At 52.9% G+C, this 17,678-nt stretch overlaps 1 protein-coding gene across 7 annotated transcripts in view; it reads right to left on the reverse strand.

The window, feature by feature from the left end:
- The window catches only part of CYTH3 (cytohesin 3), a 65,256-nt gene that overhangs the window by 3,840 nt on the left and 43,738 nt on the right, over positions 1 to 17,678 (reverse strand). For all 7 annotated transcript variants that reach the window (XR_013992366.1, XR_013992367.1, XR_013992368.1 and 4 more), the window contains exons 2-11: positions 16,388 to 16,470; positions 14,624 to 14,688; positions 14,158 to 14,224; positions 7,978 to 8,096; positions 7,475 to 7,555; positions 6,159 to 6,271; positions 5,827 to 5,975; positions 5,464 to 5,575; positions 211 to 287; positions 45 to 116 (exon numbers count right to left, since the gene is read on the reverse strand). Coding sequence is in view for 2 of the 7 variants with exons in the window: in XM_081035282.1 (XP_080891408.1) it covers positions 45 to 116; positions 211 to 287; positions 5,464 to 5,575; positions 5,827 to 5,975; positions 6,159 to 6,271; positions 7,475 to 7,555; positions 7,978 to 8,096; positions 14,158 to 14,224; positions 14,624 to 14,688; positions 16,388 to 16,470 (938 nt within the window). In the remaining 5 variants the exon portion in view is untranslated. The remainder of the gene's footprint in view (positions 1 to 44; positions 117 to 210; positions 288 to 5,463; positions 5,576 to 5,826; positions 5,976 to 6,158; positions 6,272 to 7,474; positions 7,556 to 7,977; positions 8,097 to 14,157; positions 14,225 to 14,623; positions 14,689 to 16,387; positions 16,471 to 17,678) is intronic.

The following is a 17,678-nucleotide window of genomic DNA, read 5'->3' on the forward strand; positions in this document are numbered from 1 at the left end:
TCTCGTGCCGGGGCCACCAGCGGGGAGGGCCGGAGGGAGCTTACGGGTTTCCGTGGGTCCTCCACCTCCCTGATGCTCAGGTTCTCCAGTGGGATAATCCCCCTGGGCTCCTTATCCTGCGAGAGAGAGCACACAGCCAGCCTCACGTGGGTCACCGATCGGCGGGCCCTCTGACGCGGACAGGGACCAGGTGACCCGCGCCTCACTTACGGTCGTGTATTCGAAATAATAGAGGCAGTTGTCGGTCAGGATGAACCAGCGCCGCTTCCACGTCTTCACTCGCCCCCCTGAAAGCAGAGGGACCCCGTGAGTCACAGCCGGGGCTGGCGGAGAGCCCGGGGCCCAAAAGGGCAGGGTCCCCAGACCTACACACATTACTGGGTTATCTTTTCAGAAATGCCACCAGGAGCCAAGCTTGGTTTTAAGGTTCCTTCCTTGTGAAAATTCTCGACAGTCCGCCCAACACTTAGCTGAGTCTGGACCAAGCCATGTGACCTGGGCCATTCAGGCCTTGCCCACCTGGTGACAAGAGGGCACACGGCGCAGTGCTCTGCGAGGGCCCCGCATGCACCCCAACCTCTCCATGGCCACCTGGGGCACCTCAACAACTCAACCGCTCTCCAAATCTGCCTCCCGGAAGTCAGGCGTGATGAATGGGCTTAATTTCCCCACATGGAAATGACAACAGGATGAAGTCAGTGCTGCTTCCCGTCTGTCCAGGACTAATCCTGTTACGTCAGGGCCCTTATCACATTACCGAGGACTTGGGGGGGCCTGGGACCCATCAGAATCACTTACTCTGGCCCAGGGAATTATTAGATTGAACTAATCTCTTAACAAGATCTGGGACACACATGTAAGCGTGCGCGCGTGCACACACACACACACACACGCACACACCTCACCTGCGTCTACTTCTACTACAGAAGAGGAAATCTTTTCTACCCTTAAATATTCAGCAGAGACAAACTGGCTATAAATTATAGCCCCTGCTTCTGACAAAGCTTAAAAAACAAAATTAAAAGGGAAAAATGCACATCATAATCGACTGAAGTGATACATGGGTACAAGGTAGCAGCAAGTGGCTCTTCCTGCCCCATTGCTTCCTAGGTGACAATGGTGACACTGAGGGGTGAGCTGGCCCACCTTTCTCTACAACATACATGTAAGCAGGTGAGCCACTGGGGCTGCGGACCCCATACGCCAACCCTGTATGGAGGTGTGGAGACAGGATGAGGGAAGGAAAGGCCGTGCGGGTCATGGGAAACGGGGACACTTGCCAACTCCCAGGTCGTCCCAGGGCTGAGGCACGAGGGCTCCCCAGCCTCTGGTATTTGCAGAGGTCCGGGCAGGGGAAATGCCCGGCCTCCGAGTGGGAGGGAACCCTGACTGCCGGAATTTGGTGCCAGTGGACAGGCCCTTTGGAGACCGCCCTGGGACCTCTCACCCCTGCATCACAGATCAGACACCTGTCCTTCTGAGAGTCCAGGCATGCAAGGCACTGGCGAGGGAGACTCAGCCATGCCACGAAGGAAGGTCTGGCTGTGTCTCCCCTTCTTCCTGACAGATTCCCACCCCCCGCTGACAGACTCCTCCCCGCTTCTAGTCCCTTTCCAATGGATCTGGCCACCTGCCTCTCCGAGATTTCTGCTGTACGCTCCACGGCCCTCAGACCCCAAGCCCAACCCCCAGCTCATACCTTTGTGCCCCAGGGCCTTTGCTTACGCCTTCCTTAGCCTAGAGCCCAATCCCTTCCCCACAATGTCTCGCTGACCCTGGGCTGGGTTCTTGCTCCTCAAACCTCTGCGTGGAGCCTCACCAAGGTCCTCTCAGCGCCCCCCTGGGATCCTCTGCTCCCCACTGGCCACAGCCTCTTATTCATCCCCTTTAAGCCCCAGCTCAAGAAGAAGCCACCCCCACACTAGCAACCCGGGTCTCAGCTCTCACTTCATTCCTCCACCTCTACTGTCCAAGTTCACACAGGGGTCCCAGGAGGCCCTCGAGGCAGCTTTGAGCTGGCAGAGGCAGGGACCCAAACTCCTCCAGTGACAGGGGACAGTGCTGACTCTCTCCAGGCACAGAAGGCCTTTCTCCAGCTGCACTGGCCCAGGGCCAGGCTGCCACCTCCTGCCGCTGTGCCCGTCCCACCACTGTCCTCCAAACAGCAGCCAGAGGCACCTTTTAAAAATACACTGAGCGATCTCACCGCCTGAAGCCCACTCTCTCAGCTCTCAGCCTAGGACCCAAACCCCGCAGGCGGCCTGGCCCAAGGTCTCCTGGCTCCCCTCACCGGGCCCTGGCCTTTGCTTCCAGCCGCCAAGCTGGCTTGAGCCTCAGTGTCCCTCCCGGCACCTTCCTTCAGCTGAGCCCACAACACATTCTCAGAGCCGATTCCCGGGAGCCCCTGCGCTGCCCATCTGTCCAGTGCCTGCCCTTCTCTGTGCTCGTTCCTGGATTGTTAGGCAGCCGTGTGTTCTGCTCACACCCACGCCCCATGCCTATCACCAACCCTGTGTCACCAGCTGCCACGGAAGTGGGTTTGCCAGAAAGGCCTCTCGGCGCTGTGCCTGGGCTGCTGCCCCCCTGCTCCCAAGTTCAGGGACTGCAGGGAGCCCCACCCCTGGTCAAAGGGAGCCGGCAGCTGCGGGCAGCTAGACTGACATGCGTCATCTGAGCTGCACCTAAGCCCAACCCAGCCCCAGGCACACTTTCAGCTACACAGGCAGGTACCGCAGGGGCCGGGTCACATCGTTGGTCTCGGAGCCACAGCAGGTCTTGCTGCAGGGAGACCAGAGGCTCTGCTCAGGCACATTTCTTGCTGAGTTTCAGGACACGGACACATGCACATGCACCACCCCTCATGCCTGCAGCAAGGAGCTCAGCTTCTCCACTTTATCTATAAACGTCTCACTCTTCAGGCTGTTACCAGGCACATGCGCACGCACACACCCCCACACACGCACAGCACATGCATACACACACTTGCTACATGTACTTTTTTCTGAATGACAGGTCAACTCTGACACACATTTCTGTCCTTTAACACAAATGATTCGTTCTCAAAACTCAGTAACTACAGGTGTTTGTTTACCTGCCAATCGTTATACCAACTCCGACGTACCTATGCGCTGGCAAAGCATCCACCTGCTCTAAAGACTAAATTAGGACGAGAGACAAAGTCACACTGCGACCTCCGTTCCTACATGAGTGTGTGTATGAAGCACACACTGTCCCTACACCTGTCTCGTGTGTCTCTGGCGAAGCCTGTGTCCAGGCCACGCAAGCTGGGTGGGGGCCCCGAGACGTGCAGGAACGCACCCAGGCCAGGCTGACGCGTCTGCAGCAGGGGCTCCCAGCACATGAACCGCTGTCTCGGCCCTCAGAGACCCACACCCACCAGCTGTCGCTAGTGGCCAGGCCAACGTCAAAACGGTCGGGAGCAGGCCTGTGGGCAGACGTGTCTCCGGGCTTTGGCTGATGCTGCCAGGCAGGGCAGGAGCTCTGGAGAGACCAGCCTGCCAGCCACTGGGAAATCTGCTCTCTGGACAATAATAGCTCTGAGAAGAGAGTGGATACAGGCTGCTGGGGCTCTAAGGGGTGGCAGCTCCCGGCTGTCACGTGCCCAGTGGGCTTGGGGTTTGAACAGTGGGGATCCCTAACAAGAACACCAGGGATACGACTTCCCTTCACATGGACATGTGTGTGTGGCTAAGGGAGCACAGAAGGAGCAGATCCCAGGCCCCCTGGCTACCCCCCGGGCCTCCGCTCAGCGCCTGGCTCTGCTACGTCCCGGGCCCCCGCTCAGCGCCTGGCTCTGCTACGTCCCGGGCCCCCGCTCAGCGCCAGGCTCTGCTACCCCTCGGCCCCCGCTCAGCGCCAGGCTCTGCTACCCCTCGGCCCCCGCTCAGCGCCAGGCTCTGCTACCCCTCGGCCCCCGCTCAGCGCCCGGCTCTGCAGTTCCTAAGAGTGCATGGCCACTTATCTGCTCAACCCAAAAATCGGGTTGGAGAAAAGCCCAATTGAGCCTTTCGTTCTCATTTTGTCATCTTTAGAAGCAGCCACATCCCTGCTGGCACTAGGTCACACTAGCTGGCAGGCAGGCCTGCGCTGGGAATGCAGGTATGGAAGGGCCCAAGTGCTGCTGTTCTGGAAGCATTCCTCCTCCTGCCCTCGCCCAGGACCGCAGGTTTGATGGCATCTAAACGTCTGGCGCATCTCAAAGGTCACACAGGCATTCAAGTGCAAGGCTATGGTGCTAGGTCTTTAGGCAAAGATCCAGAACTCTCCCAAACCTCAACATAGCCAGAGAAAAGCCAGAGCAAGACCCCAAACCAGAAGAGTGGGCCTGTGTCACGCACCCACCTACCACACTGTCACTACACCCGTCTTATTCTCCCTGGAGTGAAAACACAACCATCAGAATTCTCATTACCCTTGGCTCTTACAATCCATTCTCAGAGTGCGTGGATGACACACGGCTGTCACAGCTCACAGGCGCTAATGTCACAGTAATGAAGAAACCCCAACCTTTCACCCTCAGTCAGAAAAGCCCTAGCAACTTCTAAAATTGCCCAGGAAAGATAAAGCTCTTCTCTTTCTTTGCCAGTGGTTAGGAAGACTTGAAAGTGTTCTGGATTCTCCAGGTGGTGAGACGTGCGCTGCTTGGTTAGTCTGAGGGGCGGCTGCTGACGAGCGGGAATGGAGCTGCCGTCAGCCCTTTCCTGCTGCTCCAGCCCAGACGGGGGCAGGCTCGTTCCCACACGGCATGCCCATGCGCTTCTGGTCTGGGCGCAGAAAGGCTGGCACTTGGACGCTCCTGCCCAGCCTGAGTGTGGCTGTCACATTTGCTGCCCCCCACAGGAAGCTAACCCAGCCGGTCCAAAGCCACACGGGTCAGATGAATGGCGGCCACACATCAGAGCCTGACATACATGAACAGGGACAGAGACCGAGAGAGGAATGAGCAGCTGGGGCACCGGGTACGTACCTCCTAACGCAGAACAAGCAGGGGCAGCCCGTCACAGAACAGAAAGGTGGGAGCCACAGGCAGAAGGAAAACAACAAGAAGGCACATTTAAACCACTCATCAAAAATCAGCCACACCAAAGCACGAGAGGCACGCAGGTTGTCGAGGCAAAGGCACCTGCTTCTCGTACACAAAGCTGCCTGGGGTCTATCTGGACACTAAGTGACGCTTTTCTGGGATGTTCGTGCAGCCTGGGCAATACTCTCTGCTGTGGACACTGCCAGGATGGCCTCCTTCAGACAGGGTGTGATTCAAAGAAGTGGCCGTCGAATCTGGGACGTGCGGCCCGCTACCGAGAGTGGCATTTCCTAACGGCCTCCTTCCTACCATTTCTGCCTCTGGTCAGGGGCCTTGGCTACAGGAAGTGAGGGCACTCGGCGGGAGCCTCTGTGGGGCTGGGGGCCTGCAGTGCAGTCCCGCCTGCCAGCGCCTCTCACCCAGCTTCAGGAGCCAGCCCTCGCGGTCAGGGTTGAAGAACGTGTGTGTCAAGTCGTTGCCATCGTCCTCCGGGATCTTGAACGGCTCATTCTTGATGCTTTCGTACAAATTCTGCAAGGACAATGGCAGCAGCTCAGGGACACCGAGGGGGAGCGAGTGTCCTCCCAGCTCCCCTGAGGGTGAGGGTGGCGTCAGCGCCCAGCTCGGCGGGTCCTGGGTCCCAGGTCCGCTCAAGATGCTGTCAGATCAATGAACTAGTGCTGCCGGCACTCACAGGCAGAACCCGAGCCCCTGAGGACGGAGGACAAGCGAGGGACCGAGGAAGAGGGAGCGCAAGGGGCACGGCATCAGCAGCAGCTCACCCGCAGCAGCTCCTCGGGCAGGTCCCCACCCTCGTTGATGCCACGATTCATGGTGACGAAACGCTCAGCCGTGGGCTTGTCCCGCACGTTGTGGTTGTGCAGGCTGGTGTTGAGCATGATGATAGCGAAGGACAGCACGTAGCACGTGTCTGAAAGGGGCAGAGGGCGGTGGGCGCTCAGCTGCCATGCTGAGAAACCGGCCTGGGGTCACCACATCAGAGGGGACCTGTGTGCACGGGGTGGATGGCCCTGGGGACACCTGGCGGGGGACAGCGGGCCTGGCCATTTGGGCTCCGAGCAGGGACAAGTGCTGGGCCACAGCTGCCACTGACCTGTGGACTGGAAGACGCCAGGGTTGCACAGGCAGTAGCGGGAGGCGAACGCCTCCATCATGCGGTCGATTTTCTGAGCCTCCCCCGGAAGCCTGAAGCTCCACAGGAACTGTCTGGAGGGGAACAAAAGGCAGCGAGCTTCCGTGGTCCTGGCCTCATGTGCCTACCCAGGAGGGACGCGGGGAGCGGCCGTGTAGGTGAGTGAAGCCGCCTCCACGGCGCCTCAGCCATCCAGAGGCCCCTGCTCCGGGCTGAGTGCCACAGCCCCCCCGCTGAGATGGGGGACGAGGCACAGGGATGACAGGAGCTGGGGTCGGGCAGAGCCAAGGACCCACTGAGCAGCGCGGCAGCAGGGAGCCCCCTGCCAGACGCTGTCACCTGCAGGACCCAGTCAGGAACCCCTGTGGCTCCAGGCCAGAGAGACTGACTGGCCAAAAGGAATGGAATCCTGGCCGCCATGACCACACGTGGATTCACGCCCAGACCTCCAGAGTTTTCAAAAACTGAATCTGAAACTCCCGACTCCCAGCTGCAGGACTCTCAGAGGGCAGTGCGTTCTTCAGCCCAGGCTAGCTGCTGAGCATCAGGCAATGATACTGAGAGAGCAATGCAGCCACACCCCAGTCTGCAGCTGACGGACGGCCACGAGGGATGGACGAGGGGCTTATGTTGGGGCAAAGCAGGTGGGGACTCGCTCACAGCAGGGACCCTGCAGACTCCTGGTGACCCAGACCAGACGTAGAGGCAGCGCAGCCCAGGCTGGGAGTGCAGCCATTGGTGCCTTGGCCGGGATGAAAAGCAGAGCCTCTCCATGGTCCAGGAGGGAGCTTGAACGGCCCCTGTACCTCAACCCCCAGCATCATCGGGGGGTTGGAGGGCTGTCACCCTGATGACATCAGTGATACCTGGCTTTACCCAGACAAGACTGGGACTGGGTGGCCCCCGAGGGCAGGAAGTCCACACAGTGGGTGTCCACACGGTTAGCGTTAAGGCCAAACGAGGCAGGAAGTGAACCTGTGCCTGGACAGCACTGAGACCAGGCCACGACAGAGGGAAGGAAGCCCGCACGCAATTGCCCCATCTCATTTAAAATGAAAGACAGCCAGGAACCGGGAATGGAACACAGAACCAGCCACCCAGCAAAGCCAGCATGAGCCTCCAGCATGAGCTGTGCCCGGCTCTCGGTGCCCGGTGCCCATGGCACTGGAGAGACCCCCTGAAATAAGGGATGCCAGCGTCTGCAGGTGTGGGCAGCACTCCCTGAGTTTCCTCCTTCCTCCCCCTTCCTCTCTAACAGCACGTGACCAAACACTCACCTTAACGCTTGTACAAGGTTGAGATCAGCAAACTCATGGAGTTCAACAAAAGCTTGAAGAACTTTAATGTTAAATTCATCCCTAGAAAGAAAGGGAGGGTGTTTCACAGCCCACGGAGACGACTGCAGTCATTTTAAGACAGACACTTTCTAGAGCCAATTTTTGTGGTTTTTAGTTTCGCGTGACTGAAAGCTAAGATACTCTCCCAGTACATCTGTTGGCAGGTTAGTGCGAAGGAGACGAAACAGTACTGACAACCCCACACTGGTAAGGCAGGCTGGCAGACTGTCCTAAGACCCCAAACACCAGCCTGCACGGCCGACACCCGAGCACCCGCGTGCTGGGCTGTGAGGCACTGCCCCAGAGAGAGGTGCCTGCAGATTCTCTCCATCTTCAATCCACCTGTGAGGCTGCCGCTCACACGGCTGCCACCTGACGGGGCACTTCCCCGTGGGTGACAGACCCTGCAATGGAGGGCAGGCTGCTCACTCGCCTTAACCTACCTCTCTCCCAGGTAGTCCCCGATGACAGTCTTGTTCAGGCCTTCTCCTTTGTACAGGAATTGGGCCACGTCTTCTGGGGAGCTCTGCAGCAGGTCGTTTTCTATGAGAAACTGAATTCCCTGAAGATGAACAGGAGAAAGGAAGGAAGTGTAGGGGCCACCCAGTCTCCTTTAGGGACAGAAATACACCGCGGGCAATGACGCGGTGGTTTGCACGCGAACAATACAGCAGCACCGTCTGCGTCTCACGGCCACACCACACTGATCCATCAAAGAAAAGCACACTCATGCCTCTTCATTCCTCTTGGCCATTGAACAGGCCGAAAGACAAACAGGTTATTGAACAAACCGTTTTCCGTGGTCATTAGCGACCATGAAGGCAGCGGTGACAATAACACCAAATTTCCCAAGCTCAGGAGCCGGAGCTGTGGTGTCTGAGGGAAACACGTCGTCCGAGGGTGGCCAGCCAGTACCGGTTCCCAAGCCCCCTCTCCCTTTCCCTTCCTTCACTACATAATCACCTTCCCAGCCTCCCATGCAACTAGAAATGACCTTGTGACACAGTTCTGGTCAGACCGAGGTCCGTGGGGAGGACTGAAGAAAGCTGCTGGTGTCCTGATAAAGGGGACCTGTGGGCACACAGTGCTCCCCCCTCCTCCTTCCTACCCTGAATGCAGAAGTGACGATCAGAGCCCCACCAGCTATGGTGCGAAGGAAAGACCCCCAACACTGGTGAGACGCCAGTCCCCTCGTGTGAGCGATGCTCCTGGGGTTTACTGGTACCTATGACTAAACTCGTCACCTGACTGCAATGCCATTGAGCTTAAGGCAGTCAGAATCCAGGCCGCATGAAGGACCAACAGGGCGCAGCCACCATCTCTGAATGAAACGCTGCAGGGGCTGTCCTGGCCAGGACGAGCTGTGCTGTCTCATGAGAACTCCTCAGAACAGCAGAACTTTATCCAACACAGCTACTGAGCTGGTTTCAAAATACATGTTGACAAAAGCTTGGCAGGGAATCGGGAATTCTGTCCTCAATTTGCCCGAGGCTATTTCTACAAGTTCAGAGATGACCTTCCAGCTGAAGCTCTCAGTGTCACCAGCGCTCCCTCCCAGCCATGGTACAGCTGAAGTTCTTAAAAGGCATGAGTGTCCACAGGATCCTCCTTTAGAATTTCTAGAAACTGGGAACAACCCAGCAGTCAGTACGAGAGCAGATAAATGCATCCTGGTGTATTCCTATGATGGAAGACTATGCAGCAAAGAGACGCAATAAACACTCAACCGCATGGATACGTCTGACAGCCGTGACACGGAGTAAAAGGACTTCGAGTATATTTTCATTCCATTAATATGAACTTTCAGAAAAAGCAACACTACAGTCCATGGAGATGGAGTAGAATCTACCCGAGGAGGAGCCGCCCCAGGGCACCCCCCACGTGCCCCCCACGCACGTCTTGCTCTGGGCGGTGGATGCGCGTCCTCGGCTGGGCCACGGCTCTGAGAGGGCCCTGCACCTGTCCAGCCCTCCAGCTGTCTACAGAACGCTGTGGTGACAAGGCCCCGGCCAGGCCGGTACCCCCAGAACTGAACGGGATGGGCGCGGGCTGTCATGAGTTCCTCTGCATGCTCGTGACCTGCTCTAAAATTCAATGCCCCCAAACACCAGGGAGCATCTTGGAGAGTCTATGAAACATCCAAGGATATGAGAAAACAGGCTCCGAGCAAGGTCATCTCTTCTGCGCTTCAAGGGTACACACGGAAGGTCGCAGAGGCACCAGGTGATGCTGCAGCTCCCTTTGGGAGACTGTGTGAGGCCCTGTCATGGAAAACATGGAGCCACTGGGGTGAGCCCAGGCCAGGGACCAGAAGAGAAGACGGAGCCGAAAGCCAGCGGCAAAGAGAACAGCTTAGAAGGAGACCAGACTGTGTCTGCGGCGTGAAACAGGCAGAAGCAGAGGACGATGGACCCAGAAGCAGACCTGCTCTAAATCCAGTGGCACGTGTCCTTGTACGAGACAGAAGAGGAGATGTCACACTCCACGTGACAGGGAGGCCAGCGACTGCACTGGTGCGGCCACAAGCCAAGGAACGCCAGGGCTGCTGGCGGCCACCAAAAGTGGGACAGGCCTAGAGCTCCCTGTCCCTGAGCCTCCAGCAGGAGCCGCCCTGCCCACACCTTGATCTTGGCCTCTGGCCTCCGGACTGGGAGAGATTCAACTTCTGTTGTGTTAGGCCATGAAGTTTGTGGTCATTTGTTACAGAAGCTGCAGGAACTGAATCTACTAGGAAAAATATTCCTTCAACAATCAGTCTTTCAGATGTAACCATCAGTTCTGCTGGCTTCTTTTTTTATCCGGCACCTCACTCTTGGATTCATTTCTGGTTTAGAGGTGGACTGTTCTCATCACTCAGCTTCTGCAGATCACAGAAGGTCTCAGTGGCTAATTTCTGTCAATTCTCCGCAGACCTTGGGAAGCAGTCTCCCCACTGTCTGACTCGGCGTCGCTGAGAACAAGCTTCCTATGATTCTTGTTCTTAGAGAATCTGGTCTTTCCTTCCTGGAAATTTAGTGGATTTCTCTTTATCCACAAGTTTCCTAGTATTTCACTCGATATATGTACATATAGGTCTTTTAAAAAAAATTGTGGAGCTTGGCATTGGAGCCTTTTGAATCTGAGAGTTTGATCTTAATCTAGTTTTGAAATATCCCAATATTTCTATGAAATATTTCCTCCACTCCATTTTCTTCTCTCTCCTTCTAAGACTTTTATTAGGCAAAATTTGAGCTGCTAGACCCATCTTCCACGTCTTGGTGGTGTTCTGTGCAAAACTACGGGGAGAATTATCCAGCTCTAAATTCCAGCTCACGAATGCAGCCTTCAGCTGAGTCCTCTCCAGCTTACAGGCCGGCTCTCAGGTGTTTATGTGACACAGTTTTTCATTTCCTTGAATTGTTTTTACAACTCCCTGTATTTGTATCATAGATAAGGAACATCCTACCATATCTCTTTGGTGATATTTATAATATCTAAAAATATCCTACTCTTAATGTTTCCTTCTACTGCTTCTATTAGGTCTGTTTCCTCCAGTGTTAGTTCTGTTTGTTGAGTTTCATGTCTCTTCCACGTGTCAGTTTCCTGGTAGGTTTGGTGATTCCTGATTAGGTGTGCGTCTTTGTCCTAAGATTCTCCGGTAACCTAACTGCATGCCGTCTGTTTCTGGAGTTTACAGTAGCTGCCCTCAGGGACCTGGCAGAGGAGGTCACACAGCCAGGTGGGTGCTCAGTAGCTAGTCTCTGGGAGCGGGTTTCTCCTCCTCCTCCTCCTCCCTATGATGCCAGCTGCCCACAGCGCAGCCTGTTTTCATGAGCTAAGTGCCCCCCCTTTCTTCTCCCACTTGGGGGCACACACTACTGCTCAGTGCAAGCTCAGCAAAGGGTGCAGCAAAGGGTGGACAGTCTGGATGTCCCTACGGGCCTATGCCCCACACCTGCAGCCCCTGAGCATGTCAGCCGGGGCACTGCTGTCCCTTGCGGCATGTGCTTCAGGCTCTCATTTATGGTGTCTTTCGGAGATTCCTCAATTTCTACTCCACTGAAGGGACTCCTGCTTTTTATGAATTTATCTATTATATTTTTAAAGGCACTTCTAGGAAACAGGGAATACAAGGGAGAGGCTGTAGAGTGTTTTCAGCTTCCCTAGTCTAATACTTTCCTCTTTCATTTATAAACCTAAGTGCTACTTCTGGGTATCTAATGCACCTGAACAAAGCAAAGGTCCTTACTCCAAATGTTACCGCTCTGTGATTTAACATCCTTCTAGCCTGAAACAATGTATTTAGGCTGACAGTAAATAACATTGTGTTTCACAATGTCACATGGTTTAACAGGCACAAAGGGTTGGGGGGGTAGATGCAATTTTGAATTATGTCTGAAGCATGTGAGATCATTGGTACTATTATGGACTGAACCTGCATCCCCTGAAAATGTGTGAGTTGAAGCGATGTATGAGGAGACGAGCCTTTCGGGGGCTGATCTGGGTTAGACGAGGTCACGAGGGCAGGGCTCTGGTCTGATGGGATTAGTGTCCATATAGGAAGAGACACCAGAGCGCTTGCTCTCCTGCCGTGAGGACACAGCAAGAACACGGCCATCTGCCAGCCACAAAGAAGGCCCTCTCCAGAGCCCGACCCTGCTGGCACCCTCACCTTAGACTTCCAGCCTCCAGAACTGTGGAAAATGAATTTCTATTGGTTAAGCCCCTCAGTCTGTGGTGTTTTGTTATGGCGGCCCAAGCTGACCAAAACAAGTGCTATCACCCAGTCCACAAAAGCAGAGAATTTTGATAAATTTTCCCCACTTAAAGCAAACATGTACCGTCTGCTTCTATTGAGAAACATAATTACAAGTAAGTTGTCAAATGAACTAATAACTAATATTTTTAAAAATCTTCTTGGTGAAGAGTGTAAAGCAAAGGCTGTATAGCAGTTTGCCGCAGCCCAGGCACAACACGGAACGCCCACTTCCCACCACGTGCTTGGCAGGCCCCAGAGCTGACTAGTGGTCCTGGACGTCCAGGCTAGACCGAGCCACCTACACACCAACTGAGTCCACAGGATTCGGGAAGTGCAGCCTGAGTCGGGTTCCTTGTTACCACCCTGGGGGAGCTCCGTGGCTGCTCCGTGCCTCCCTTTCCCCCACTGTGAAACAGGAAACGAAGTGGAAACTACCTCACACAGTTGTTGTAGGGACTAAAGCGTACTAATTACAGTGCCTCCTGAGCACAACTCCTGGCACAGAGCAAGTGCTCCATAAATGCCAGCCCCTATTACTATAAACCTGACACACAGTACCTGCAAACGAAGAAGACAGGCAAGACCCTGACAGAGAGGACGGGGTGCAGACTGGCGGCGCCATGGAAACAGGTACAGACCTTTGTGTGTTTCATGGGCAAGATGTGACTTTACCCAGGAACTTCCCGGTGTGCCATCCTGGGATCCACTTTAACATAAAGTTCCGTTTGAAAAACATCCGCTTGTTAAATGATCTCTCTCCCCCTGGGAGCTGCTCCCACTGCTTACTATCTCTGCTGCTAGTTCAGCTCTACAAACTCAACTTCTAAAGAAAATAAAAACTTGTTACTGACCCCAAATGTCACATCATTACCAAGTGTCCACAATTACTCCCACTAACGACTGGAGCTGACTTATGCCCCATAAGCAGAGAACTGGAAGCACGTTCGGTGGGGCCAGAGCACACCAGTTACACAGAGACCCTCCTGCAGCTGTAGCCGTGCTGGACCTTAAGAAAATCCAAATCTGCAAACCGTGAACAGGGAAAAATGGCACGTATTTCTTTAAATAACATTTGCAACTGTGTTTGCACCTAGTAACGTAAGTGTATAGACCTCGCACAGAGTAATTCCCATAGTCAAAATTTATTGAATGAACAAATAATTATCACAGAGGCTCAATGCCAAAAACAAAAGAATAAGAAAGATGTTTTAAAAAGTGAAAACCAGTTAAAGACCAGAGAGCACTGGAGTGAACCAGCTCGTGATCAGAAATCAGCAGGGAGGGGGCCCGCTCTCCTTCTCCAAAACCAAAAGAAATCTCACAACTGGCTTAATAGCTTCTGCTAAGTCCTTTAGCTCAAGAACAAGCACCTACACATTGCAGGTTTCATTACTGTGGGATGTTTTACTAGAAGATCCCACTTAAGACCAAGGCTTAAATCTGGACAGTTCCTTGGTCTTTCACACAGATACCTTTCTAAAGTGAATGAATAACGAACATCCTCTTACTTGAGCCATTTGACCCATCAGACCACAAAGTGCAAACTCTGCCCAGCTGGACCCGACAAACCACGAGACTCCCTGCCCTGGGTTCTGCCTCAAGCGGGAAACGGGGCGTGGCCTGGCTTTGCAGAGGGGCCGGCTCCCGAGAAACCCGTCCTCACTCAGAACTTCAGACATAAAGAAAGACTTTTGGGTCCAGGGTTCAGTTCAACAGATACTTTTGCTTCACCCCACTCACTAGCAGCCCTTTTATTGATAAAAATTTAACATCAACTCTCCGTATTTTTATGAGGTGTATGACCACCTTTGTTCAAAAGGCAGAGAGCCATGGAAACCCATCAATCTCTCTCTCGCAGGTCAGACAACTGAAAATGTTCTCTTACCTTTTTGGGATCCATGTTGAATTTCTTCCTTCCCATAGCTATTTGCTTGTTCCTCTGAGTAGTTTTGCTATGCATTAGAAATAAGTAAGAAATTGTTACTGGACATTCGCACAAAGTGCAGTGAGCAGCCGACCATGGCCCTTTGGCCACTGCCCCTCAGGACAACTCCTGAGGGAAAGGCTCCCAGAGCCCTCCCCACCCTTGCTTGTGGCTCCTTTACAGCTGACAACTTCTTCAGAAAAAGCTAATGACGAGAAGCAGCAATGAAAGAAAAGCATAGTGGCCTGTTGTACAGAAAGGTTACTTCTGTGTAGGTTAATTTGGAGGTGCCTGTGCTGCTTCCTGAACTACAGGCGAAAGTAGCGAAAGTGGGAGAGAAGCACCCAGACTCCTCGGCGAAGGGCAGGAGCAGGGGGAGATTAGAGGAAACGACTCCCTGAGGCGCTGCTGTGGGCCGCTTACTTACCTCTCCTCCACAGAAGTCAGATTGTCGATCTCTGTCATCACCTCAGCAATTTCATATTTCAGTCTCTGTCAAAAAAAAGAAGAGAATGTGGGGGTTAGGAGGGGGGGGTCTTTACAGTTCTCCTCCTAGACTCAGAGAAATGTTAGCTTTCCAGGGACCACTTCGCTGAGGTCTCATCTGGATCCCACTACAGGTATGGAAAAACCAATACCTGTTCTTGCTGCAGAGAGAGTCTCCTAATCAGAGCCACCCAAATACAGGAGAAAGAAAAATTATTTGTCCACGTCTCATCAGAAGGAGATCAGAGTTTTCTACCAGGTAGGTTCTAGAGGATTTGTGTGTAAAATCAGGAAGGGACACTGGGAAGAACTCACAGGTGTAAAAAGACTGAAGCAGCAAGACGAGAGCAACGAGTCCTTAGTTCACTTCCTGCAGCTGTGAGACATCCCCCCCACATGCCCACCTGCCTTCTCCTTCATGGCGGGCAACGTCCTCAGGACAACGAGGACAGAAGGTGAGGCTTACACGAATTTAGATCAGGTCCCCTAACCACCAGACTCAGGATGATTTCCAGCACTTTGCATGAGACCAAGTACCATGGACAGAGCCCAGGCGGTGAAAACAGTGGCCCTTAGACATGCCAAGAACGCCAGAAGGGACAGAGTCCCTGGTCCCTCAATGTGACTCCACCACTTACTGGCTGAGAGACCTTTCGCAACCCTCTTAACCTCTCTGGGCATCAGCATTCTCGACCCAAAATTGAGGTTGTGAAAGCTCTATGCGACTCCACAGGTACTACTATTACTAATGTCCACACAAGTCCATTAACCTTCAAACATACTCTGATTCTTCAACCAAAGCACCTACTCAGGGTTACCTGATTTTTCCAAGCACGAAGGGTAATCTTAGAAGAAAAAGTTCTACGAATTATTTTTCAAATACAAAGAAATTTTTATTAGGAACACTTTTATTTTGTGTGCCAAGAAACCTCACACTTAAAATGCGAGCTCTTAGAAAGGAGTTATTGTCTGGACAAGGCTTGGCCTTGCAGCCAGCAGCCTGTGAGGCCAAATTTACTTTGGCATGACAATGATTAGGACGTTTCTGAAAGAAGAGCCACGTCTGACTGATTTCCCAAGAAAGCCCCACCGGGAAGCCGCGAGTGCTGGTCTTCTGAATAATTTCTGCAACAGTTATAGACACTCTACTCCTCGAAACTGGTGTTACGCCTTTGCTTCTCCTGTGGGACCCCCACCACTCTGTCCTCTGAGCACACGGATGTGTTAAGTACAGTGTTTAGCTGCCTGTTTTACTGTCATGCTACTTTAACCCGCTGGTCGGCAGGCGCGTGAGGAGCATCTAGAGCTCCATCTATGTTATTCACTTACTTAAAAGATACCAGAGTGCCCAAAATGTGACAGGCAATGTTCCTTGTGCTCAGAATATTGGTACACAAAAGCAGGTCTTATTATACAATTTTAGAGAGCAATATGTCTACAGATTGCTGCTGCTATTTAAAAATGCCCTTTGTGACTCTGGCGTCACAAGTCACTTACTGCTGACTCCAGGCCTGTGGTGTCTTGATTTCCACCCCTGAGTTTGCACAGCCTGGTGAGCACGGTCTCTGCTTTACCAATCTGGATAATTCTCTCACTGTCTCTTTGTGTGGTTCAGATATCCACATACTAGACACCCATTTTTTACATTGTCATGAAGCTACTGACACTGTTTTACCTAAAAGTGAAAACTAAAAATTTGTTTTACCTCGATGTCATCAATAAGTTCCTTTTTTCTTCGACGAATGTCTAGGAGTTCTTCTCTCTCTTCTAAGGAGAGGTCTTCAGGCACTGAAAGAAAAAAAGAAAAGTACTAAGCAAACAACCATTACTCTGGAGAACAACTTGGCAATATCTAGTAAAGTTAAAGATGGGCACGTGAACAGGCCAGCAACTCTGTACATGAGCATTTATTATCCCAAAGGAACCCTCGTATGGACCATAAGTAAGCTACTCATAGCAGTATTGTTTGTAATAGAAAAACAAGCTAAGTTCCACTAGCAAGAAAATGAATAAACTGTGGTATATTTATAAAACAGAATCCCACACAATAAAAAACAAAAAGGCTGAACTCAGTCCATCAGCACAGACGAGCCTCACAGAACGGAGTCGACAGGAGCAGGCTGAAGGCTAACGGTATGTGACACGTCACAGAGGGCAGGGATGGAGCCCATCAATCTGCACGTGTTTGGCGGATGTGCATGTGTGTACAGCAGAGCATAAATGAAAGCACAAAAAGGATTAACACGACATTCTTGATGGGGGTTCCTTCTGAGAAGGCTGGGGTGGGAGGAAATACACTACAGAAGGACATCAGGGAGTTTCAGGGCACTGGGCATAGAGTAGCCAGTACATGGATGTTTGCTGGATTTTCTTTTTTTTAATTGACAAAGAGTTGTTCATTATATGCTCTTATTAATGATTAATCTCTGCAGTATTTTCCATTCCTACTATGTCTATATTCTCTCTCTCTTCTTTTTTTTTTTTAATTGGGTAACTGTTTGTTCCAGGGCCCCTCAGCTCCAAGTCATTGTCCTTCAATCTAGTTGTGGAGGGCGCAGCTCAGCTCCAAGTCCAGTTGCCATTTTCAATCTTAGTTGCAGGGGGCACAGCCCACCATCCCATGCGGGAATTGAACCAGCAACCTTGTTGTTAGGAGCTCGCACTCTAACCAACTGAGCCATCCAGCGCCTCTATTCTCTCTCTTTGATTACAGTCACGTGCTGCTTCGGGGTGGGGTCACGTTCTGAGAAATGCGTCCTCAGGCAGTGTCATCCTGTGCGAATATCAGAGTGTGCACTTACACACCCAGATGGTCCAGCCTACTGCACACCGGGCTGTGTAGTGCTGCTGGGCTACTCACCTGTACAGCCCGTTCCCGTACAACACATGAGATTAAATCAAGAGAAAATGATGCGATCGAGAGAGGCGGTAAACACGAGACGTAGGAGAATGTGTAGTGACATGTCACCTGGTTGCCAGCATACCAAGGCGTACTG

This window comes from Rhinolophus hipposideros (genome assembly GCF_964194185.1).
Source record: "Rhinolophus hipposideros genome assembly, chromosome: 23".
Taxonomy (NCBI): domain Eukaryota; kingdom Metazoa; phylum Chordata; class Mammalia; order Chiroptera; family Rhinolophidae; genus Rhinolophus; species Rhinolophus hipposideros.